This window comes from Periplaneta americana, chromosome 13 (assembly GCF_040183065.1).
Source record: "Periplaneta americana isolate PAMFEO1 chromosome 13, P.americana_PAMFEO1_priV1, whole genome shotgun sequence".
Taxonomy (NCBI): Eukaryota; Metazoa; Arthropoda; class Insecta; order Blattodea; family Blattidae; genus Periplaneta; species Periplaneta americana.
Genome location: NC_091129.1, coordinates 59447721 through 59475489, shown reverse-complemented (window position 1 = coordinate 59475489; position 27769 = coordinate 59447721). Strand labels below are relative to the sequence as shown.

The following is a 27769-nucleotide window of genomic DNA, read 5'->3' as shown; positions in this document are numbered from 1 at the left end:
AATAGATCGACTATTGATCAGATTTTTTGTATTCGACAGATAATGGAGAAAAAATGGGAGTATAAGGGTACAGTACATCAGTTATTCATAGATTTCAAAAAGGCTTATGACTCGGTTAAGAGGGAAGTATTATATGATATTCTTATTGAATTTGGTATTCCCAAGAAACTAGTTCGATTAATTAAAATGTGTCTCAGTGAAACATACAGCAGAGTCCGTATAGGTCATTTTCTATCTGATGCTTTTCCAATTCACTGCGGGCTAAAGCAGGGAGATGCACTATCACCTTTACTTTTTAACTTTGCGCTAGAATATGCCATTAGGAAAGTTCAGGATAACAGGCAGGGTTTGGAATTGAACGGGTTACATCAGCTTCTTGTCTATGCAGATGACGTGAATATGTTAGGAGAAAATACACAAATGATTAGGGAAAACACGGAAATTTTACTTGAAGCAAGTAGAGCGATCGGTTTGGAAGTAAATCCCGAAAAGACAAAGTATATGATTATGTCTCGTGACCAGAATATTGTACGAAATGGAAATATAAAAATTGGAGATTTATCCTTCGAAGAGGTGGAAAAATTCAAATATCTTGGAGCAACAGTAACAAATATAAATGACACTCGGGAGGAAATTAAACGCAGAATAAATATGTGAAATGCATGTTATTATTCGGTTGAGAAGCTCTTATCATCCAGTCTGCTGTCGAAAAATCTGAAAGTTAGAATTTATAAAACAGTTATATTACCGGTTCTTCTGTAAGGTTGTGAAACTTGGACTCTCACTCTGAGAGAGGAACATAGGTTCAGGGTGTTTGAGAATAAGGTGCTAAGGAAAATATTTGGGGCTAAGCGGGATGAAGTTACAGGAGAATGGAGAAAGTTACACAACACAGAACTGCACGCATTGTATTCTTCACCTGACATAATTAGGAACATTAAATCCAGACGTTTGAGATGGGCAGGGCATGTAGCACGTATGGGCGAATCCAGAAATGCATATAGAGTGTTAGTTGGGAGACCGGAGGGAAAAAGACCTTTAGGGAGGCCGAGACGTAGATGGGAGGATAATATTAAAATGGATTTGAGGGAGGTGGGATATGATGATAGAGACTGGATTAATCTTGCACAGGATAGGGACCGCTGGCGGGCTTATGTGAGGGCGGCAATGAACCTTCGGGTTCCCTAAAAGCCATTTGTAAGTAAGTAAGTAAGTATGATTGTACTGAACTGTGCAGATGATCCTTCTAATGGGAAAACAAAGTTATATTAATTTTTTTTGTTTTGTGGACAAAGTCTCTTTTGAAAGTTTGCTCCTCATAATTATGTTCTTTACCTCTGATGACGTTCTGGCTGATATGTGCATCTATTATCAGGTAGTACATCTCACTTGACTATATGTGTCAGAGGAAGAACAATTGAATTGGTCGGAGCTAAAAGGAATTAAGTCACTTTTGACAACCTTTCAGGAGAAGCAAAAAATATTCCTCTAATAACACAAATATTATATTTTTATGTTATAGAAAACAAAAGAATATTTAAAAGTCTTAGTTCCTTCTTCCACCATTCGATGCGCATGACATCAGTTGTTCAAATTGTTGCATAACCCTAAACTTCATATTTTGACTTAATTCCCTTTAGCTCCGATCAATTCAATTGTTTATATACATCTCAAGTCTGATTAGTGTCATATGTATCTAGTCAGTGATGTATGTAATGGAGGGAGAAAGGAACTGGTCATTCTACCCCATTATCTCCTGGTCTAGTTGCCTCATGAGTGATGCCTTGTTGGTGTCATTTTTGGGGTTCAGACTTGTCTTCGGACAGTTTACTAAATAACAACAACATAATAATATGTTCTTATTGAATAAGGTAGCTTAGACTGTATGAAAATATATTTTCAACATTAATTTCAAATTTTACCCCTCGGTGTGGAATTTTTGTGAAATTACTCATTTATTATTATGGATATCAACATGTTTAGTATTGGAAACATTTATGGTCAATTTGAGCTGACTAGAATATGAATTTTATTTTGCAAAAATATACCTTCTCATATGGTCACGTCACTAATAAAGCAACGTAATACACAGAGTGTTCAGCTGCGCCCCTGGCTGGAAACAAGCACATCAGACATGCTTGCATCGTCAACATAGATTGCATCATTATCGATCTATAACTTCCCATGTATTTTTACTCATATAATTTTGATTAGGTAATAATAATGTGCACAAATTATATTCTTATTTCACCCTATGTTATATGAGTTCTTCACAGTGGTTTCCATGTGCAATCACATATTCGCAACATGATTTGATGAAATTGTCATTCACACGCGAAAGTTCTATGTATTTCTGTAATGCTCACAACGTTTCTCCTTATAATGTCTCTTTAAGTTCGTCTACATTGCGGGGGTTATTCCTGTATAGGTTTACTCTCATTTGTTGTGTAAGATTTTATGGTATGAATAACAATTTCATTAAAAGGTGTCAGGAATGTGTGAATGCCAATAAACACTTTGAACAACTCTTATAACATAAGTTAGTAAGCCATATAACATAGGTTAGTAAACATTATGAAAAAACATAAATAGAAAGTTACAACTCGATAATGACACAGTCTAGGCCAGCCATGCAATCATGTCTCATGCGTGTGTTCCTGGCTTAAGAGCTGAGCTGAACATGCTGAACTGTCCAGAATAAGGTTCCAACATTTAGATATTAAAAATAATGAATGCAGAATTAAACAAGAAAGAAATTGCAAAAGATCATTTCTTGAGTGATATTTTTGCAACAAATAGTCTTAATGAATCTGGTTGGAATTCACTTCAATAAAGTCTCACTGGATAGGGATGGGAAAATAGAAAAAGTAAAAATATGTCTGAAACATGGTAGTATTCTGGTAGTCCACAAAAATATTTACTCTCAATATTATTCAGTAAGTATAAAAATTAAATCTCTGTGCATCTTCCGAAACCATTCAACATTATATTAAGGAGACGATGATGGAAAATGTCTCTTTCTTTTGCAGTTTCAGCAATTTCGGTTATGCACACAGTAAAATAAATTAACAAATGATCACACTAAAGCAGTCAGTAAAAAATCTCAGTACCAATAAAATTACATTCTTAAGTACTAAAAAAAACTGACAACACTGTAAAATATAATAATACTTACTTATTGGCTTTTAAGGAACCTGGAGGTTCATTGCCGCCCTCACATAACCCTGCCATTGGTCCCTATCCTGAGCAAGATTAATCCATTCTCTATCATCATATCCCACCTCCCTCAAATCCATTTTAATATTATCTTCCCATCTACGTCTCGGCCTCCCTAAAGGTCTTTTTCCCTCCAGCCTCACAACTTACACTCTATATGCATTTCTGGATTCGTTCAAATGTCCTACATGCCCTGCCCATCTCAAACGTCTGGATTTAATGTTCCTAATTATGTCAGGTGAAGAATACAATGCATGCAGTTCTGTGTTGTGTAACTTTCTCCATTCTCCTGTAACTTCATCCCTCTTAGCCCCAAATATTTTCCTAAGCACCTTATTCTCAAACACCCTTAATCTATGTTCCTCTCTCAAAGTGAGAGTCGAAGTTTCACAACCATAAAGAACAACAGGTTATTTAACTGTTTTATAAATTCTAACTTCAGATTTTTTGACAGCAGACTGGATGATAAAAGTTTCTCAACCAAATAATAACAGGCATTTCCCATATTTATTCTGTGTTTAATTTCCTCCCGAGTATCATTTATATTTGTTACTGTTGCTCCAAGATATTTGAACTTCTCCACCTCTTCAAAAGATAAATTTCCAATTTTTATATTTCCATTTCGTACAATATTCTCGTCACGACACATAATCATATACTGTTCGCGCAACTTATCTGGGCAGCTATAAGAGCGAGGCGTGGGGTGTAGCAGGGTCGCTTCTAGCGTAGCGGGGCAGGAGAGGGGAGGATGTTCTACGAGGCGGGTAAAATACATTTCCTTGCTTAGTGTGATCTGTACTTACAGTAATTTTGCGTTTTGTGAAGACATATTTATGCAATGGCCGGTAGTAATACGAGATGCAACAAGATTATATGCGCCTTCTATACTCCAGATTGCCGGTTCGATCCCAGCCGAGGTCGATGGCATTTAAGTGTGTATAAATGCGACAAGTTCATGTTGTAGATTTACTGGCATGTAAAAGGACTCCTGTGGGACAAAATTCCGGCACACCGGCGATGCTGATATAACCTCTGCAGTTGCGAGCGTCGTTAAATAAATCATAATTTAATTTTAATACAGCGTACACAGTAAGGAGAGCCCACGTGCCTAGATAAGTTGCGCGGACAATACTTTGTCTTTTCGAGATTTACTTCCAAACCTATCTCTTTACTTGCTTCAAGTAAAATTCCCGTCATCCGCATAGACAAGCAGCTGATGTAACCCGTTCAATTCCAAACCCTCTCTGTTATCCTGGACTTTCCTAATGGCATACTCTAGAGCAAAGTTAAAAAGTAAAGGTGATAGTGCATCTCCTTGCTTTAGCCCTCAGTGAATTGGAAACGCATCTGACAGATACTGATTTATACGAACTCTGCTGTACGTTTCACTGGGACACATTTTAATAATAATAATAATAATAATAATAATAATAATAATAATAATAATAATAATAATAATAATAATAATGTTAAGACAATATGAAGATGTCACCTCAGTAAATAAAAGAATTCCAAATTATTAATAATAATCTCTCATATTATGTACTTCCTACCAAAATATATTGCTTTAATACAAAAGCACGGTATTTCTGCATTATAGCATTACCACAACAATTTCACATCCAAAATAACGGTCGAAAGTTGTTGTGAAAGTAGTGGCCGACAGAGAGTTGTGGGCAGGCAGGATCGCTTGTGTGAGGCAGAAGGGATAGGCAGCAGATAGGGAAGTGGAGGTCAAGGTAGCACGGAGGAAGGAGCGAAACTTATATCTCGTTATACACAGCACATATATCTCAATTCTGAGAGTTTCCTTACTGCTCATCAACCTAAGGCGAGTTTCCATATGATCGAGTTAATAACAGTTTAAGTCAGGCTAGTGTAGGCTTTTGGTAATATGCCTTGCATATACGAATCAGTGACAGATTAGGTTAGTTTAGGCTTTTGGTTTTTATTTTTATTTTAGTAGGTTATTTTACAACACTCTATCAACATCTTAGGTTATTTAGCGTCTGAATGAGATGAAGGTGATAAAGCTGGTGAAATGAGTCCAGTACCGAAAGTAGGCTTTTAGTATGCCTTGCATTTACGCAATTTAAGTTTCACATTTTTCTTCTGTTTGTCATGCATAATGGGATACCACACTCACCTCAATACTGACTTCACTGCAGCTCTGTTCAGTTTGTGTATGTACTTTCCACACTGAAATCTCACTGAATCCCTATTCCATATCAGCGGACACTCATACCTGCCACACAGAGTTGAGTCCATCATCACCTTGTGTGCTATGAGAAAATCCACCACTTCCACCTTCTTTATACCATTGCACAAACTGACAATGCATGATGTATACGCCACATTGTTGTTGTTACCTTATTTTGAGATGTTGCATCTAGAATGACTAGATTTAAATGTCTATGTTCACCACAACCGTATTTAGTTTCCATATACCTGTGAATGTGAGACCAGAAATGAGTATCAAAATTTCATTTTACATTTTCTCAGATGTCTATTTTATGTTCCTATTGCGCGACTTATGATTTAGCTGACCAAGGTCCTTATCCTTTAATAGAACACGAAGGTAATAAAGTATGAGATGTTCTGGCGTTGGTATATACAGCCAAATAGGACATGATTAATGTCGCCAAATTCACACATTCATGAAGAGGTCTGCCTCGGTAGCGTAGTTGGTATAGCGCTGACCTTCTATGTTCGAGGTTGCGGGTTCAATCCTGGCCCAGGTCGATGACATTTAAGTGTATTTAAATGCGACAGGTTCATGTTAGTAGATTTACTGGCATGTAAAAGAACTCCAGCGGGACAAAATTCCAACACACCGGCGACGCTGATATAACCTCTGCAGTTGCGAGTGTTAAATAAACCATAATTTGATTTTTTTCATAAAGAGCAGTCTTTTATGCCTATTTTGTAACAATAAGGAGTTAAAGCAACACTGAGTTTTAATTTCATAATACAGGATATTTCCATTCTAGAAAAAGGATATTTAATAAACCAAAGGATCTTCTTTCAATTATCTAATCTAAGTGTCTGTAATATATTGTTTTGAATTAATCTTCTAGACAAATATCAGTAGCTTGGGAATTAGTAGCTTGTAATCGTTTTTTTTTTTAGCCATTTCATCAACCACTTCCTTTTCCTTAATTCCTTGATGGTTAGGTATCCAAACAAGACAGATATCATTGTGATTTTGTTGTAAGTTATGTATGATTTGTTTACAGTGGACAAAGTCCAATGGTAATTTAGTCGTGACCTCAGTCAATTTAAGCCTTTCTAGTGCACTTAATGAATCCATAAATATATAAATTTTAATATGTTGAGTTTCTGTTGGATTTCAAAGCAGATTTAACTGCAAGAATTTCATGTGAAAAAACTGAGCTAATCCTTGTAGAGTGAAATCTTTTCCGAAGTTGTCACTGTGTTGTAAATACGCTGCTCCTGTACTAGCTGTCATTTCTGATCCATCTGTATAATTTTCAATATTATCTTGAGACTGTCGAATGGAGTGGATGAATTCAGTAAATATTTTCGTGGGTACATCCTGATTGCTGAAGGTCACAATATCAAATCCAATCTAATATGATTTTTAATGATGTTATAGTCAGTACAATAGCACGAATATCTTCGAATCAAGAGAATGGAGGTGTCTACACAATATGATCCAAATAGTTAAAAAAAAAAAACTCAGCCGTGAAGAATTTGGCCTATAGACTTTCTTCTTGCTCAGTTTATGTAATAACTTTAGTTTTCGGAAAATGGAATTTTATGTATTAGAGAAGATGGGATATCAAAAGAATAGATGATATTGCACTGAAAGAAGACGCTGCGCAACTTCCATGGCACATGATCTGGACATTACGAACTGTAGACGAGAAAGTAGACTTATTCAATACGTTAATACTTCAACTTTATGACAAACACGCACCATTAAAGACCAAACGTACCAGAAAGACCCCAGCCCCTTGGATGACGACTGAAATACGTAGCCTGATGTCCGAACGCGACTTAGCCTATAGGAAATACACCCGCAATAAAAACGACGAATATTTTAACTCATATAAACACCTAAGAAACAGAACGACTCAACTAATAAGAAACGCTAAACTCAAATACTCCTACAAACTTATAGAGCCCAACACAACCCCTTCCGAGTTATGGAAAAATCTGAAGGTCATTGGACTTGGAAGGGCTAGTGAACAAGCAGACATACCCATCCCACTTGACCGATTGAACGAACACTTTGTAAAGGACCCGACCTTAAACAACACAACGAAACAAGACACAGTTTTGCCTGACTCAGCTCCCCCAACTCGAGACAAATTCTATTTTACTGACGTCACTCCTATTGACGTAATGAAAGCCATCCGACGCATCAAGACGAAAGCTCAAGGGCCAGACAACATTAGCATATTACTCATACAGAAAATACAAGACATAGTAATACCTACAATTGCACACATATTCAATAGTTCCTTAATCACTTCAACTTTCCCTAAAATATGGAAGCAAGCTTTCGTTCTTCCTCTTCCAAAAGTCAAAGTTCCCACCGACCCGAACGACTATAGACCAATCAGTATCCTGCCAGCCATATCAAAAGCACTGGAAAGAATCGTACACAGACAAATTACTAACTACATGAACGAACACAAACTATTCGACAAGTATCAGTCAGGTTTCAGAGCTGGACACAACACAAGCACTGCTCTACTTAAAGTGACAGAAGACATTCGTGAAGCAATCGACTCTAATAAAGTAACAATACTAACACTTCTTGACCTTAGCAAAGCTTTCAACTCTGTAAATTTCGACCTGCTCACCCATAAATTGAGAAATCTGCATTTGTCAGAGACTGCTGTGAGTTGGTTCGAATCCTACTTACGGGAAAGACAACAATGTGTTGTATCCGGGAATCGAAGCTCTTCCTGGTTTAACATAACATCAGGTATACCACAGGGTTCGGTACTCGGACCATTGTTGTTCACGATATATGTCAGTGATATTACATCTCATGTAAGGCATTGTAACTATCACTTGTATGCTGACGACCTTCAATGCTACATCTCTTCCCGCTTAGATCGAATAAATGACGCTATAGATAAATTGAACAAAGACATTGACTCGATTGTGACATGGACAAAGAAATTCCATCTTAATATCAATTCTGGAAAGACACAAGCAATCATATTAGGACACAAACGGCAAACCGACGCTGTAAAGCACCTCGACATTTCCCCCGTTAAAGTAAGTACAGTGCATATCCCTTTCAGTTCTTCGGTAAAAAATCTTGGCATTCACATGGATAATAATCTCAACTGGGACATGCAAATCACAGAAACCTGCAGAAAAGTATATTCTATTATTCATGTGCTAAAAAGGATAAATGTTCATCTTCCCTCTTGCTTAAAAAAGTCCCTTGTGCAGACCCTTGTATTTCCCCATTTTGACTATGCTGACATTTTACTGACTGACCTTTCCAACGACAACAAAATGAAACTTCAACGTGCTCATAATTTGTGTGTACGTTTTGTAAGCAATGTTCGTAAATATGATCATATTACCCCATCCCTGGAAGCAATAGGTTGGCTTAAACTAGATAAGAAAAGAAATTTACATTCACTTCTCTTTCTCTTCGAAATCTTGAACTCTTCTATTCCTTCGTACCTGTCGTCTCGCTTCACTTACCTTTCTTCCCACCACAATCTGAACACACGCTCTCGCCATGAAACAATACTAACAATACCATCCCATCGCACCTCCTCATACTCATCCTCTTTCACAATAGCCCTGCCAAGACTCTGGAATTCGTTACCTGCTAGCATCAGGGACTGTCGAAATAAAATTCAATTCAAACGCAAACTTACTAGGCACTTGGTCAGTAATTGAGACTCGTTCAGACATGGTTTCTTGTAAATAGTTCTTTTAATCTACCACAAAATATCTCAATATCCGGTAATTTCATCACTATAGAATTTTGTTATTGTAGGTTTAATTTGTAATTTAATAAATACAAAAATATTCTTTGTTCTTAACTTCTATGATAAAATGTCTAGCTTTCATTAATCAGGTATTCTTGTCGTACTTTAATTTTTATTGTAATTGTAATTGTAAATTTAATATTAATTGTAATCTTATTGTTCATGTTATAGTTGTAATCCCCTGGTAGAGGGGCAGAGAAGGCCTGACGGCCTTATCTCTACCAGGTTAAATAAATAAATCTAATCTAAAAAAAAAAAAAAAAAAAAGATGCTCATCAATTTGTGACAAACAACATATTGTCTTGTGAGGAAATTATGTAATTACTAACTGAATTATTCAAATATATTGCCTCGTTACCGCTTTAAAGCACTGTCAACATTTGACATATATAAGACGGTTGTCAGGATAATAGTTCCAGAACGTTTCATGCTTTTCTTCCATTACCTCTTTCGTTCTTTCTAACATATTTCACTCAAAATTTCGTCCTGGACCTTTAAAACATTCTTATAATTCCCGTGCACTTTTCCTCTTTACAAAACACGTTAGCAACACTGTTCATTGCTCTTGAGAAACATTACAAGTAGGTTTTGCAAAGCAACGTAGCTCAGGTAGTTGGCACAAATGAATTCCGTTCATCAAAGACTGTTGTCGCAGGTTCAGATCTCCAGAAATCAATAATACATAAAATTGTATGCAATATGGAGTGGATACAGAGGTAAAACAAAATAGGAGTAGAAGCAAGAGAAGACATAGAATATAGAAAGAAGAGATGGAGAAAAGTAGAAAGAGGGAGAGGGAGTAAGGAGGAGACAGTAATGCCATCTGTGAGCTATTATCTTTTCTCTTCCATTACCTCTCCTAGATCTCATTACCTCACCCTTATCCCCTCTGCCCCACATTATCCCATAGTGTTTTTCGTGGGAGGGTCATTGCCAGGGGGCGATTTCTCAGGGCATGCTATGCTTGCTGCGCAAGCCCAATATTTTCGTAGAATGTGTATTTCTCAAAATGGCATTACGCACATTAAAATTTATTTTGATTTTTGGAATACTGTATAACCGTAATACCATCCGCAGGTTGCACATCGCAAGTATTGTAACGCTTGCTCATTTATCGGAGCTACAGGAAAGACGTAGAAATAGCAAGAATATGATGCGCGCGCAAGTGCCTTCCTCCTTAGTCCGTCCTAGGCGCACTATAATATGTGTTGTTTGAAGCTCTCGTCCGAGAGCTACACCAACGAATATTTAACATAACACCTAGAGCAGTATTGACAGCGGGAATGTGCTGTGATTTGCGAGTACAATGTAATTGTATGAGCGGAATGCATAATATGTTAGCTGCTGCATGTATTATTAATTCTTAAACATTAATTTGAAGTATTGCAATGAGTTCGGAATTGTGTGTCATTGAAACCTTATTATGAAATCCATTTTCCCGAAGGACTATTCAAGAGAAAACAGACATTATAGAGAATATGTGCGCTCGTTCAGTGCAGCTCAATACAACAATGTGCATTGGTTGGCAGGGTCGAAAAAATTAAATAAACTATTTTGTTAGCCATGTTTGTTATATTATAGCGAACTTCTACATCTGATAAGCGAATATGATCCATGACTCATAATGATTTCATAATTATAAAATAAATTATTTATGTGGGTCTGATTATTTTTATTAATTATGAATTATTATATCCTCCCATCTTCCCCTATGAATAAAAGAGCAAGCCTAACTTTCGTGACTAGCATTCGCCCCTGGTCATTGCTATTGGCCATTTTTTGTAACACTACTGTAAAGATTTAATGAAACCATTATTAAATCACAGTGCTGATTTAAATATATGCAAATATTGTACACAATATGCCAGATATCTTACCAAAGCATTCAAATAATTCACTTTATTTCGAGTCTACTTGTCTATTCACGTATAACTTAGAAAAACTGATACTTCATACTGTTGCATGTAGTGGCTAATGGCGATGTTTAAAACTGGAAAGAACATGCTAAATTTATAGTAACTCTAGGAAGACAGGAGAAACTAGCACACAGGTGGTTCTGGTGATTTTGGAGGTGGAAATTGTAAGGGATATTTTGTGGATTGATTTGAATACAGTATTACATATTTTATAGCGATATGATTTCAAAAATAGAACTGTTCCAAAATGTAGTAAATTACGTTTGAAATCACAAGTACGTCATAATGGAGATAAATAAGTAGTGGCTTCTATTTAAAAAAAAAAAAAAAAAGGAAACGTAGGAATATAAAACATACTATATGTTATGTGAAATATGCATAATATGTATCAATGAAATAAGCGCTTGTAACTTCGTTTGTATATCCGCCATTACAGTAGCATGTGACGGACCAGCACTGACACTACTATACAAAAAAAAAATCACCAGCCTTTCCCAGCGCTTGAAAATCCTCCAATCTTCTTCTAGACCACCAAAATAGAGGGCCTCGACATCTTCTATGCTAAGTTCAGCTAATGTAACCTAACGTACCCACACCTGTACAGTAACGGCTAGCGCATCTGGCTGCAAAACCAGGTGGCCAGGGTTCGATTCCCAGTCGAGGCAAGTTACCTGGCTGAGGTTTTTTCCGGGATTTTCCCTCAACCCAATATGAGCAAATGCTGGGTAACTTTCGGTGCTCGACCCCAGACTCATTTCACCGGCATTATTACCTTCATCTCATTCAGATGCTAAATAACCTAAGATGCTGATAAAGCGTCGTGGAATAACCTACTAAAAAAATAACCTAACGTAAGCTTTTAATAAAGGTTTACAATAGCGCTGCAAAAGGAGGATGGACAGCAAAATAGGGACTATTCTTAAAACAATTTTGAATATGTGCAAGACATACCAAAAACAAAAAATAAACTAAACTAACCTAACCTGTCTCTGACTCGTATAAGCAAGACATAACAAAAGTCTCTCTGCTGACCTCCACTTTCAGAACAACTTTCAAACCTTATTTTCTGTGTGAAATTGTCGTCAACACTTGTTTTTATGTTTATGATACGTATCACTCGACAAGAAGCCAAGGACTTATATATAGGGGGAAGTCTTCCAGCGCCGGTCAGCATACAGTACCGGTCAGTGTGTGTTTTTAAATACCGACAACAATTAGCAGGACGCGAAATGTAGTGGACGTTACTTCTAACAGTCAGTAATCACTGGTAAATAATTCAAACTTAAATCTACATTCATTTTTTAACAAAGTCCGTTGAAAGACTTTTCTGTTTGCTGTGGCGCGAATCGACTAAATCTAAATTGACTGACACCAAGGCAATTCGGTACGTATCGTTATAAATCTTGTTTCATTCGATTCAGTCATGATTTATGAATTACTTTTGTGCATGATCCATGTTACATATCATAATGATGCTATAGAAAAAAATATTATATGTTTCGCTGCGTGTCAGCCAGTACCGGTCACTTCTTGATCTTGCAGTACCGGTCATATTCTTCCATGTTAGTTATGTTCGTTTAATATTTTTATAGGACGTTTGTGATTCCTCCAGTGATAAGTAGACCTTCCAAAGGAAAATGGCATCCAGATTCTATGAAACAGGCTGTAGAGAAAGTGTTAACAGGCCAACTTGCTAACCGCAAAGCTGCTGAAATATACAATATCCCCCAAAGTACGTTGATTGATCATATTTCTGCCGTAAAACGAGGTAAGGAAATTACATTCACTCATGCACTTGGCCGTTTTAAACCCACGTTCAATGCCGAATTCGAAGATGTTCTATTGGTTCATGTGAAAGATCTATCTGATAGATTATTACCACTCACAAGGAAAGAGTTTTTGAATCTAGCTTTTCAACTTGCTGAGGCCTTAAAAATTCCTCATAAATTCAACCGTGACAAAAAGACTGCTTGTAAGCAATTTTATTATGATTTCATGAAACGGCACCCGAATTTGTCTCTCCGTACTCCTGAATGACAAGCCTTAATAGATCAATTGGGTTTAACACGCCACAAGTCAATCGATTCTTTAAGAGTCTTACAAATCTAATGGAAAAACATGTATTCACCCCTATAAAATTTATAACTGTGACGAAACTAGTGCCACTACTGTACAAAGACATATCTAGAAGAAAAAATAATGAAAAGTTGAAGAGAGAAGTCAAGAGCCCAGTGCGTGGGAAACACCCCCTATCAGGAAAATTCTTCCCAAAAAGCTCAAGAAAGAAACTAAGAAAAATGACGAAAAGGAGGAAACTACATGTATTTTTTGCGGGGAATCTCATGACAAAGATTGATCCAATGTTCTTTCATGCCAAATGTGGGCTCATGAAGCCTGTGCCAGCATTCCTGAGACATCTGACACGTATGAATGTGATTCTTGTCAAAAGTAATATGTGACCGGTACTGCCTGCCAATTTTCTGATTGTATCGATTTTATGGACATTTAATTTGTTTATGTTTTGTATTAATATTAATTTCTGAATTTTTTTTGTAATTACCATTGAGTTCAATAATATATGTACTTACATTATATCAAAAAAGTGTGTCAAAAAGTTGAATGGTTTCTTATTTATAACCCAAAAACCTTAAGGGGTCGGTACTGCAAGACTTCCCCCTATTTGTACTTTAACGGGGTAACGCAATAGTAGAGGAATATTTTAAGCTAACTAGCACGAAACTTTGCTAATGTCACGCTAAGTTATGTTGGTAATACTGAAGAAATAGTTGAAGGTGTATCAACGAAGTACGAAGGGAACTACCTCTGCGTTAATTTTGGTGGGAGACAATTACAGGTGTTACAGTAAACATAATATTAACAAATCTTACTACATGACACATCCTTTCGTGTGTATTTCATACACATTATGTGTGAAGACTACGGTGCTTCTTCAGATACCCACTGCTTGAGAAAGATTTCAGGCATATATCGCAATTAAATTTTTCTCCTGTGTGGATAATTTGATGTTTTCTAAGACTTTCTCTATTAATAAAACGTTTCTGGCACACATCACAGCTGAACGGCTTTTCCCCATTGTGAAGAAGGATATGTTCCTTAAGTTTTGAACTGCTTTGATATCTTTTTGAGCACATATGACAACTGTATGGTTTATCCCCTGAGTGAACAAGGCCATGCCTCTTCAGAACAGCTCTGCTTCTGAACTTCTTCTCACATACTTCACAGGAATATGGTTTATCCCCTGTATGAGTACGAATATGAATTTTTAGATTAGCTTTACTTCTAAAACTTTGTGCACACACTTCACAAGCAAAGGGTTTCTCATTCCTGTGAATAAGATAATGCCTATCCAATACAGATTTGTTATAAAAACTCTTATCGCACACGAGGCAAGTGTGTGGGTTTCTTTCTCCAGGATTAGAGGTATCATTTTCTGTGTGACTGTACGAATGTGCTTTCAAACTCCAGCTATTAGCAAATTTTTTGCTACATATTTCGCAAGAGAAAGGTTTCTCCCCAGTGTGTGTACGCATGTGTCTTTTAAGATCTGAACTATTCCCCAACTTCTTATTACATATATGACAACTGTACGGTGTATCTCCAGTGTGGCCGCGATAATGTTGCGTAAGATTTGAACTATATGCAAATTTTTTATTACACACGTCACAAGAGTATGGCTTCTCGCCAGTGTGTACTCTGTTATGGGACTTCAGCGAAACACTAGTTGCAAACTGGTGTCCACACACATCACAACAATATGGTTTTTCTCCAGTATGAACACGTATGTGTTTCTTAAGATCAGAACTTCTAAAAAACTTTAAACTACAAGTCTCACACGAATACGGTTTCACTCCTTCGTGAAATCTAACATGTTCCCGAAGATTACTACTTCTAGAAAACGTCTTTTCACATATATCACAACTGTAAGGTCTCTCGCCAGAATGGATACGGAAATGCGAAGTTAAACTGCTTTTACACAAAAACTCTTCATTGCACACATAACATACAAACTGCTTCCCTTCTGTATGTTTACGCATATGGAATTTGAATTTGTTGTTTTCTGTGAACTCTTTAGTACACACCTCACACTTGAATTTTTTTTTCTGCTCTAGTTTACATAGTTCTTTAGCAGATTCATCAGTTTTAAGAACTCTACCACTCTCGCGTTCATTATATTGACCTTCATTGAGAAATGTATCACTTGCCAAGCCTAGCACCATTTCTTCTTGTTTCGAACTGGAATGAGAGAACATTTTTGCTAACTGCGTAAATTAACTCTGAAAGATTAGATAAAAGTGAACTAATGGTACTTATCCAAAATGCTTTTCTGTTTGTGTGTGTGTCTACAAAATAACTAGTGATTTACACGCTATTATTTTTCTACAAAAGTGCCACAATTAAACAGATCTGAAAAAAATTATATGTCTATGGCTTTAGTTGGACCGGTACACAGTACCTATTGCTATTGAATTATCCATATGTGAGTACTGAAAATTTCAAAACATGCAAATCTATGGCAGTACATGTTGGCTCATAAAAGACCAATGCTGTTCCACTTCTTTGGATAAAATTCTACAAATTTACTGAATAGAAAATAATCCCATATACCTAATGACAGGGAGACGATAATATTGAATAAAGAGATTTATTTTTGCCGCACACTACAAAAGAAGAGAAAGAAAAATGTGTTTCAACCATGAGTTGGTAGTTGGTTTGACCTGTCTGACTAACGACTGTAGACTAATTGCACCAAACCAAGTTAAATGTTATGTTGGTAATAGTCAGTACAATATCTTACTGTTTAGCATTGAAATAAAACAAGATTTAATTTCCGTTTTATAGCTAACTAAATTCCTTATATCTAAGAGTTAGGAAACTATGAATTACCAAAGCATATTTCAACATATTTCTGACTACTTCACTACAAGTCACACGACGCAAGAATGTTTAATTCTGTTCACATTTAGAACAAAATCCCGATCGCAGTTGGTGTTATGATTTGTTAGAAATTAGTTCATACGAATGTGGTTGTGAGATAACAAGTAAAGTGAGGTTACTGAAGTGGCTAGGCTAAAACAAAAAAAAAAAGTGTGGTGAAGGTGAAAGTAATAGCACAGTTTGGTATATACAGTTTCGGAGCTCAATACTTAATAAATATGCATACATAGATAGTTGCTGACCACCAGGATGGTTACTATCGCCTCAGCACAGACCCTTTCTTGAGCAGATGATAATGTATGTTCGGGTTTTCTATTTCAGTGTATGGAGCTTAGTGAAATATTATAACTTTATTGCGTATCATTGCTAAGTTTTATTTAGTGTAATGTGTCCATAAGTTCCGTTTACTTTTTAATGTATAATTTGTTGCAGAAATAATTACAAAACTGTGTTATTTTAATGTGAAGAGAATTTTACATGTTAACATAATCTATTCGCATCAACATTTTAAGTTTAGAATGGAAGCTATTTTGAGTTTAATAAAAAGGAATTTATAATGTGATTTTATTATAACACATCTACCTTCCTTAATTGTAGATAGAAAATTTACCATACCACTCCTATGAAGTGAGTGTACGTACGTGTTACTTCGTCTCTTAGGAAGTAGATAAATACAATAATTCAGTACGTACTCAATTGTAGTATTAAAATACAAAGTGAATGTGCGGCGTATCATAAATGATATTATGCTTGATTACAATGTATAATTGCGAATATAGGAATATAAATAATAACCTATAATTTCCATATGACATAACATAGGCCTACATATGTAATGGCAGGGGATTGGAGACTTTGTAAATCTAGTTCCTCTAGTAATAGCGCTGTGAGGTTACCGTATTTCAATATAGTCAAGTGTCCGAAGGCTAATAAGGCAGCACTCATAAAGTGGTAGAACTAGCGCTGAGGTAGTTCCTGCGAGTTCGGAAGTAAAAATCGTTCAATTTATAAGAGATTTTTTGTGAAGGTGCAGATGATCGTATAAGCAATGCATAATAAAAGCCAAAACTAATCAAACCTAACTGTCACAGATCCGTATATGCAAGGAGTATGAGTACAAAGGAACTACCTCTGTGCTAGTTTAGCCTACTAACATAGTACATTAATCAGACTTCAGATTGGAGTACCGTAAGAAACGAATAAATACAACTGAAATAGAGACAAATTGCATTACAAGTTATGACACGTAACTTTATGCTTAATTATAATGTATAAATGCGAATACTGAAGTATTGGTACAGTAAACATAACCTATAATTTCAACATATCAAAATATCCGTGCGGTGCAAATGAAATTATTGAATCGTGCATAAATGAATGTACAATAATTTCGCAATATTTAATCCAAATAAAGTCAGGTATTACACATACGAACATAATTTTCACACCAAAAATAATATTACACCTTAACTCGCAAGAGAATTATGTTTGAAGTGTCTCATAATCATTGTTTTAAATTTATTAATGCAATTAAACTACATTTTAGAGAAATATATGTTACTCTTTATGCACTGCAACTAATTTATATGGTTGAAACGCCACCTTCCATAATCAGGTTAAGCGAGTCACATGGTCTGCCTATATTAAATCACAATGGCAGTGACACAGTCTATTGTTCCTAGCACTCACAGCACTCCAAGTGGCTAGCAACTATCGCGAGAAATGCAAAAAATCATCCCAAGCTTCGCAACTGTATATACTAAACTGTGGTAATAGTGTACAAGTTTCATATAAAGATAGTGATAAAGCCAAAGGTGAAGTGAAAAGACCCGAATGTGAAGAAGAAATTACCGTAGTGGAAAGTGCAATAGATACCTCTGAAAGCTCTGCAATAAATTGAGTACCGGTAATACTTTCATCCAATGACATCCCTTTTTTTGCCTCTTTGTTACACCTTACATCAGTGGAATTATTTTAGTGCTGAGAATCCATGGATCATCATTAATGAAGGTAGCTTAGGATGTAAGATATGTTCAGAAAGAAATTTTATTCTTAACAAGCCTTATGGACTTCACATTTCGCAGGAATGGTGCGAAGAAAAATAAACTGCTATGGAAATTGTAAGAAAGTTCAATAACGAAGTCTGAGGAAAATATTAATGAAAATAAATTAAATGAATCACACACAGCTGTATCAGAAATAGTAGAATTCAGCAAAAAGCAACATTTAGAACATGGGCTTATAATAATGCAACAAGGAGCTGAAACCACTGCTCGTATTTTTAGAACAGCTTATAAAATTGCTAAATATCAGAGACCTTACACCAATATGCCAGTTGATATAGATCTCCAGTCTCTTAACAAGCTCAATAAAGGATGAATCCTTCACACAAATTACTCTTGCACTAACATTATATCTCATATCACTAAAAGTATGCGTGAAAGGATCGTGAAACACACTATAGAAAACAAATGGAAAATGAGTATATTAATAGATGAATGTACCACACTAACCAAAATGCAGACACTAGTTGTGTGTTTAAAATTTTCAATTCAGGACACTGACAGGTGCCAAACTATGTTTTAGATCTGATTGAACTCGACAGTGGAACAGCTTCCAGTATTACTACTACACTTCTTGAAAAACATAGTTTGTTCAGAATGAGTGAAGAATATTTAAAAGGATGTCTCATATGTGGTGCCTCAAGAATGATAGGTAGAAAAAGTGGTGTCGGGGACGGAACTTGAAAAATATTCAATCATGATCTGGCATTATAGTAACCATAGAGAAGAGTTAGCTGTTCATCAGATAAGTCCATGGAGTAAATTACGTTCAGATATATTTAGAAAAATTATTTATCTATATAATCAATCTTCTAAGAACCAAAGAGAACTAAACACCTATGCAAAATGTTTGGGGTAACGAATTTTGCATATTGGTAACATTTTCACAATTCAGTGGGTTTTATCAACTAAAAGAACTCCTCAGGCTGTGAGGGAAAACTTTAAGAGTTTATATTTCCATTTTGAAAAGGCTCAGAATGATGTCACAAGAGATCAGAAAGAAAGAACTCAATATTCTGGTTTACGGAAATACAGAGGATGCCAAAAAAATGTATACACAATTCAAGCAAAGAAAAAACTATGTTAACATACTGGTAACAAAGCTGAATTCACACAAACAGAAAATGATGAGCACTAATCATCTTAGACGTTTACAGTTACAACAGGTGCTCAAAATGCCCACCATGGGCGTCGAAAAAGTATGTTAACATAACAAAGCTGAATTCACACAAACACAAAATGATGAGCACTAATCATCTTAGACTTTTACAGTTGCAACAGTTGCTCAAAATGCCCACCATGGGCGTCGACACACTTCTGAGTATGTTGAACTACTGTTCGAGCAACGTTTGTGAAAGTGTCCTCAGTGATTGCAGCACATGCCATTTCAATTTCTTCCCAAAGTGCTGCCAGTGTAGCTGGTTTTCTACGGTATATAACATTCTTAAGAGTCCCCCATAGGGAAAAGTCCAACGGAGTTAGATCCTCAGAACACAGTAGAAAATCATAGATCCGGAGAACACAGTGGAAAATCAATCGGACCTCTTCATCCTATCCAGTGCCCTGGAAGATTATCATCAAGGTGCGCACGTACATCTCGGTGGTAATATAGTAGTGCACCATTCTGTTGGAAGTAAAATTCCTCATTTCCATAGTGTACAGTACGAATGGCAGATAAGACGGATGTTCAGGTACACTTGGCCAGTTACTGTTCAATCAAAAAAGAATGGTCCAATTAGACTGCTAGATGACAACCCACACCAAACATTAATTCCAGATAAATTAACAGCCTTTTCCACAAAAACATGTGGATATTTTGCACACCAGTAGACACAGTTATGCCGGTTAACAGTTCCATTCAACTTAAATTGTGCCTCATCGGACCAAACAACTTTCCCTATGAAGGCCTCATCCTCTTGCACCATGTTCCAAAACCACAAACAGTACTTACATTCTCCAATCAGGGTCATCTTCATTTAAAGCATGCAAAAGTCTTGGGATGAAAACTTTCAATTTTGCTGTTTTAATAATACGACATATGCTGGTTCTGCTAATCCCAGTCTCACGTGCACATTGCTTTGTAGATTTCTGCGGTGAGTGCTCAAAACGTTCCAAAACCATAGCTGAGGACGCAGGGCTTGTTGATGTACATAGTCTTCCAGATCTGCCCTTGTAAACATCTCATACGGTACCATGAGTCTCAAATTTGTCACGAATGCATGCAATTGTTAATCGTGTTGGTGGTTCTGTCCTGTACTCACGTCTCCATTGCCACTGAACTTCAACAACATTCTCGGTTCTTCAATACCACTTCAAAATTGCTTTCCGCTGTTCAAACGATAATCTTGGCTCCATTTTGTTGTTCTTTCTGTTGTTGACCTGTCGCGCAGCAACGCTACCATAACGTGAGTCTCATCTCTTTACAGGACATCATACTACACATTACTGTTGTTTTTCGGTCCAACTTTGAAATATATTAAATAAATATCTCACCCTCTGTATTTGGTAAGTGTAGAGTTTGTAGAAAATTTAGGAATATGCTCGATGCACTCACAGAATTAGCTTAAATTTCATGAGATCTTCAAAAGAGGAAAATGACCTGTCAACAGCAGACAGACCGATAAAAAGAACTATTGGAGTATTCGAGTCATTGCAGCAAAATCCAGGCTATTACACCAACGAAGCTAATAGTATGACTAAATTAAGTAAATTCAAATCTGTGCATCTGTCAAGATGCAATAAAAAACAAAGCATAAAAAAATGTGGGACAGTTATATAGAAGTCTTACTGCCAATTTAGAATAAAGATTATTAATTACTCAGTCATCTCACAGAGGAATGAATGAAGATTTGTGAAATAGTAGTAACTAGGCCTATGATAATCTTCTCTGTCACTTAACTGTATTACATCCTTCCAAATGGTCTAAGGAGCTAGATGTAATGTAAAGAGAAGAAAGTATAGTGCACCTCTGTAATCAATTTAGAATCTCAGATAACATGAAAATTAATAGAGCTTTCAGAAAGTACAAAGAATATAGAAATTACTAAATAAAACCAGATGATCTGCTGTCACTTCCTTGCACTTCGGACACTACTGCTATATGAACAGCTGAGTGTGAATGGTCATTTAGCTCCATGAGTGAGACTGTAACGCCAATATGAAATGCTCTTTGGTGGAACATAAAGTATAGCTGATTTGATGTACATCAATTTAACTGGACCTCCTTTCTCTGAATTGGACCCACTAACATATGTGAAATCCTAGCGGTCAACTGGAAGGTGATCAGGAGAAGAACTCTCCTGTCATAAAAGAAAAATAACTGCAGAACATCATACCTTCGAGTCAGTCCGGAAAATTTTAAAGGGTTGGGTGAGTACCGGTAATTCTAATTTTCCAACTAAAGCCCTGTACATGTCAAAATGTCAGTCTTCATATTTTAGCAAGAAATGTGTATAAGATACGTTTCCATAAGACGGTGATCTAGAGGCAACAATATGTATGTATTGTTGATAAACAGCTGTTTTTTTAAATAGGAAATTTAATTCTGTAGTCATAGTTTGAATAATTTGCGTCAATAATAATGGATTCTGGTGATGAAAATGAAACCAACGAATTTACAATTAATATTAATCACCTATAACAATTTTAACATTATAGAAATATTTAATAAAGAAGTAATTATAAAAAAAAAGTTCGTGTGTAGATGTATTTATTAAAAAGCGTGCAGAAAATATTTTCCACACTCAATGCAGGAAACCAGTTCTCTCATCGACACACTCATAGAAAAACTTTTTTCTCTGTTGACAGCAGTATATTCTTCTCTCCTGTAAGGAATTTCCCTTGTCAACAGGGTTTACGAATCCATTAACTACTATGCACTCCAGACAGTTCTCTGCAATAAATGTTGACTCCATACCAATAATGTTTACGAGTGCTGCAGAAGTACAATGAGAGTGAGACTGGGGGAGGTAGATCTTATCCCTGAAAGACCCGTCAAGAATCCTTTGCTGACATATCAACATTACCAGCGTGCCTTCAATCACTATCAAATCTTATCAAAATGTCTAAATAGAGGAACAGTGGCAGCCTGTTATCTTCACACAGGAAGAATACCTGCCTCCACTTCTCTTTTATACCTTTTGCTATTAAGTGATATTACACTGAATCTTAACTCGTCTGTGAAGAGAATAGTCCAAAAATGCTCCTCTGTCCTGACCTGACGTTAATGAGGAAAACAAGGGTATGCTATCTAATGTTGCTGTATCAGCAATAGATCCTTCACCGAATTTTTAGAATTGAGATCTGCCTCTTCTAGTTTCCTTATTGTTCTTTTACTAATATAAACCTTCTGTCACATTTCGAAAGGATTTTGTGTTCCTGCAGTAGTCATATAGCAGTCTTGTTGTGGAGATCTCTCTTCTGATGTCCATTCCAGACCTTCTAAAGAAAGTGTTAAATTCCTTGTACCTTTCGAATATTCTTTGGATAGCAATAACATGCACCCAACCAGCACAAAGCATATTTCGCCCAATTTCACCAAAGAAATCACTTTTACAGTTCCTTCTGGACTGAAAAGAATTTTACATAACAAAATTCAGTTTAAATTGATTGCAAAGCTTAAAGAACTGCAATTCTGCCAAATAATAACATACGATATAACCAAGGCCGAACGAAATCATTAAAAAGCCATAGACATTACTAATGGAAGGACAACAGAAAAATCTGAAATACACACTGAGACTGTAGGAGGACCATAAACCACTCACTGACAAGGGAAATTCTTCAATAGGAAGAAGGAAATACTGCACTCCACAGGCGAATGTGTAGGCAAAATTGCAAAATGTTTCAATGAAGTGATATATTAATATTTTATAGTGTTGTTTCCCCTCTCCCTTCTCTCACAATCAGTGTATCACATGAAATTCTTTGTCTCACTTTGTACACTAATATCACAAACGCAAATCTGATTGTTAACTGTTTTCAAAGCAAATGTATATTTTGTACATTATCCTTTATTGAGTAACTGAACAGTGAATTGAACAGTGTGTGTATGTCATGTAACTAAGAAGCTGTGAATATCTATTGTTGGCACAAATTTTCCTTTTACATATAATTAACGCTTTTTTAGTTTAACTTTCAAAGATGAAACAAAATTATACAGTAGAACTTGGTTATAGCGACCTCATTTTGTGTGAGACCTTTAACGTCAAAAATTCTGTGGTTCCAACTAATTCACCATAAGACATGTGCTTTACTATCTTGGTTAACACGTCATCTCGTACCTAACGTCAATGCTGATTTTGCTTTTAGGTACTTTTTTTTTTTGTTGCAAGAATCAGATTATTCTAGCATTTCAAAAAAAAAAAAAAAAAAGCCTGAATGCTATACTTGTCCTTGAACAGTTGTATCAGTGAACCTAGTAACTTACCTATCCCCTCCCTCTTTGTGCACGTACTTTTCGTTTCATCAACAAATGACACTACCATCACACCTCACACCACTCTCACACAGCGACAGATTCATTGGCTGGGAGGGTCTTCACTTGTCATGCCCCTTCAGGAGCTTCAATTATTCATTGACCTCAGAGCAGTACAGAATGACAACAAAAATTAAAGTTTTAAGCAGTGGAGAAAAAGTTAAAGTGTTAACAGTAAAAGAAAATGGGAGAAAAAAAATCTGATTTGTGTTGTGAATTTTGACTAATTAATTCTATGTTTCAAACGATTTTGAAAAACAGAACCAACATTATTAATGGATTTGAATTTAATGGATCGAATACAAAGCAACTATGGAAGCCTTGAATTGTGAGCTTTCTTTCGAACATGTATGTCGAACATGAGGTAAGGCCACAAAGGGAAAATACCAAAGGAGAAAGATTGGATTGAGCTTTGGCGTAGCTCAATAGTTAGAGCACTCAGCAAGTAGAACTGAGGACCCAGTTTCGATCCCCGGCACCGGAGCGAATTTTTCTCCATTAATATCTAATAGTAACCATAACAGATAATTTTGTAGGACCAAAAAATTAATTTTACGTAGATTTCTTTCCAAAACTCACTATCTCCAAAATTTGAAGTTTTCAAGTGTGGATTCATATAATGTTTGAGGTTAGGTATCCACTGGTGACATTATTTTATGCAAAATAATACAAAATCCCTGTCAATTCTCAATGAAAAGAATGCAATTTTTTCCATAACTAATTAAATCCAAAGCAAAAATGAGTTACTTTCTTTCCATAAAATGCTATATCCACAGGACAGCAACAGAAATTCTCCATAAATTACATAAAAAATTATGTAAGTATAAATTCCTATTTGATTTTTGCTTGTAGCGATGGCAGCAGAAATTCGCGTTTCCTCTAAAAACAGGTTTTTGGAGATAGTGGGTTTTGGAAAGAAAGCTCACAATTGTGACGTAGATGAAGCACTGTGTAAGTGGTTTAAACAACAAAGAAGTGACAATGTGCCAGTAAGTTGCCCTCTTCTTGTGGTGAAAGCTGAGGAATTTGCAAAGTTAAAAGATAAAGAATTTGTTTTCAGATGTGTCACATTACATCCAGTAAAATGGGTGGCGAAGCCAAAGGTATAAGCAGTGAAACAACAATTGAATGGCTTATTACTGTATGCAAAGGATATGATATTTTTAATGCCAATGAAACTGGTATTTTCTTTAGAGTGACATCTGATAAAACTCTGAAATTTAAAGGTGAGAAATGTGATGGTGGAAAGTCATCCAGGATTTCAATCACAATTCTTGTTTGTGCAAATGCAGATGGAACGAGAAAATAAATTGCTTGTTACTGGAAAGGCAAAGAATCCCACATGTCTTAAACTATAGCACTAAGCTATAGTGCAAACAAAAAAACCTGAATGACTTCCAATTTGTTTGAAATGAACTGGGATATTAGGACAGGAGCTTCGAACTGAAAAACGGAAGATCCTGCTGCTTGTGGACAACTGTCCAGCACATCCTGTGCTTTAAGATCACGAACGCATTAAGCTAGTGTTTTTCCCTTCCTACAAACACTACAAGCATACAGCCCATGGATCAGGGAGTAATAAGGAGTCTCAAATGCTACTACCACAAATCCATATTGTTGAGACTGAAGGAATGAATTGAGAAGAAGCAGGACCATACTGCAACATTGTTGGAAGCAATCCAATGCTTTGAAAAAACATGGACATGAGTAACTTTCAAAACCATCCAGAACTGTTTTCGCGACACTCGAATTCTTTCAACTCAGAGACTAAATGCCACTGAGATGCAGATGATAATAAAGATGAAGATGAAGATGAAGATAATCTGACTTTGTATGAATGGCTACGAAAAGTAGATGGCGAAATTTTGAATCAGTATGATTACAAGGAGTATGCATCGACAGACGATGACACTGTTACAACAGAGGCTCAAACAGATTATGATATTGTGAGAGAAGTGAAAAACCCGAAGAAGAGGAGGAGAAAGATGAAGAAAATCCAAAGTGTCAATTCCTACTTTAGGTGAGACTCTTGATGCCATTAGAGATGTGAATCAATTGTATAAAGCCAGGGAAGGGAGCAGCAAAATTGTGAACATAGAACATAATTTACAGAGTGTGTCTTGGGCAAGAGGCAGAGCGCAGAAAAACATGGCTGATTATTTTACTTGACAATGACTGAGTCCATACAGCATGTTATTGTATATAATTTGCAATGTATAACAGATTCTGTTACCCTAATTAGTACTTTAAAATATTTTCTGTAATCTAAAACAACTACTTTGTCTTTAAGTATAATACTATATGCCTCAGTTACTACCTATGTTACTCATTTATAACAATACAATTATTCAGGTCTCTTGGATGTCACTATAAGTTCTCCTGAAATGAGTACTTAACAAAACAAAATATACCTCCAAAATTAACCAGATTTTCTTGTACAGATAAGAAAATAAAATTTGAAGCTCCCTTATTGCATAAGTTTTGCTTACAACACACTGAGCATGTGTAGTAAACATATGCTACTTGTGGACAGTTGTGTGTAATTGTTGACTACATACAGGTGGACTCCCATCAAGACTTGCTCCAAATTTTAATTCCGTATCTGTACATGTGTTATGTGTGCACAATATGCACTGTACACTAATATGTAACAAAATATGCGTCTAATTAGGGGTATATAAAATTAAATAACTATTCCAGTATTATTGGAGTGTGATGTAAAGTGTACAAATTACAATTTTGCATTTAAATTTCTCTGAAATGCATATGCACTGCTAAAAACAACAATAATAATAATAATAATAATAATAATAATAATTTGCCTGCATTATACACAACATAATAAAACCTACTTCTTAGATACCATAATTAAAAAAAAAAAACAAACAAAAATTGTAAAGTGTGTTATTATAATTCACACTTTAGTTCGGTTACAAACTACATGATACATTGCAAGTGTGGACACAAATTCAGTTATCTTAAGGGGACACTCAACTTAAAAATTGGAGAAAAAGTGTCATAGAAATGAAAAATTAAATTTCTACACTAATTTACGTGACAGAACTAAATCAATACGCAGAATTCTTCCCCTATTCATTGAAAAGTCACAGTCAAATGCACAAAGCCAAAAAATAAAAAATTATATTAAAAGTGATATTTCAATTAATGACATAAAATTTACTCTGTCACACGTTAAAAGTGTTAAAATTGTTGAAAAGATATTTACCTTCGACAGACAGCCCATTTCGACGCTATTTGTCGTCGTCTTCAGTGTCTCTTGAACCACTGCTGATTTTGGCTCTGCGATGTGCAGTTGTCGATGGTAGGGGTGGGGGTGTGTTGCTCCTATGCTGGGGGTTGGTTGTCTGTATGCTCTGACGTACTATGACGTCAAACAATGTGTGCGTATTGAACTGTAGTTGCGTATTAAGTATATATTGTGGGTGTGCTATTGTATTCTTATATATTTCGTATTGTTCTAGGATGTTTAACTGTGAACTTTTTGGTGTGATGTGTAAAATTTCCATATCTGTTTCTATATTATTGTAGTCATGATTATTGTCGATAATGTGATCTGCATAATTTGATGTAATGTAAGGTTTGGTTATAGCTTTAATATGTTCGTTGTATCTTGTATGAAAGGATCTTCCTGTCTGTCCTATGTAAAAATGTGGGCAACTATTGCATTTTAATTTGTAAACTCCAGTTGAATTATATATATATATTTGAATGTTTAGTGTGGTTATTTAAATATTTCTGTGTTGTATTATTTGTTTTGTATGCAATTTTGTACTTTAGTTTTCTGAATGAAGTTGCAATTTTGTGGGTATTGATATTGTGATATGTTAATGTTATGTATTTATTCTCGCGTGCTGTTTGTGTTGGTTTGGTCTGTTTTTGTTTTGCCTTGTTTATTAGTGTGTCTATTATGTTAGGGTTGTATCCATTGTCTTGTGCTATATATTTTATTGTGTTTAATTCTTCAGTGTAGTTGTCATTGTTCATTGGTATATTAATTAATCTGTGTGTCATTGTACGGAAAGCTGCATGTTTATGTTGTATGGGATGATTTGATGAATTGTGTATATGTGTTGTGGTTGTAGTAGGTTTCCTGTATATTTTGAATTCGTGTCTGTTATTTGTTTTGGTTAT

General features: G+C 35.7%; 1 protein-coding gene across 9 annotated transcripts in view; it reads right to left on the bottom strand.

The window, feature by feature from the left end:
• LOC138711991 (piggyBac transposable element-derived protein 3-like) overlaps positions 1 to 27769 on the bottom strand; it is a 107540-nt gene that overhangs the window by 52932 nt on the left and 26839 nt on the right. For 2 of the 9 annotated variants that reach the window (XR_011335566.1, XR_011335567.1), the window contains exon 5: positions 5363 to 5664. The exons of 4 other annotated variants lie outside the window; for them this stretch is intronic. Coding sequence is in view for 2 of the 5 variants with exons in the window: in XM_069843324.1 (XP_069699425.1) it covers positions 14047 to 15376 (1330 nt within the window). In the remaining 3 variants the exon portion in view is untranslated. Of the gene's footprint in view, positions 1 to 278; positions 5665 to 13979; positions 15377 to 27769 lie in introns of those variants that run through there. 3 more of the 9 variants (XR_011335568.1, XM_069843325.1, XM_069843324.1) reach the window with 3 other exon arrangements.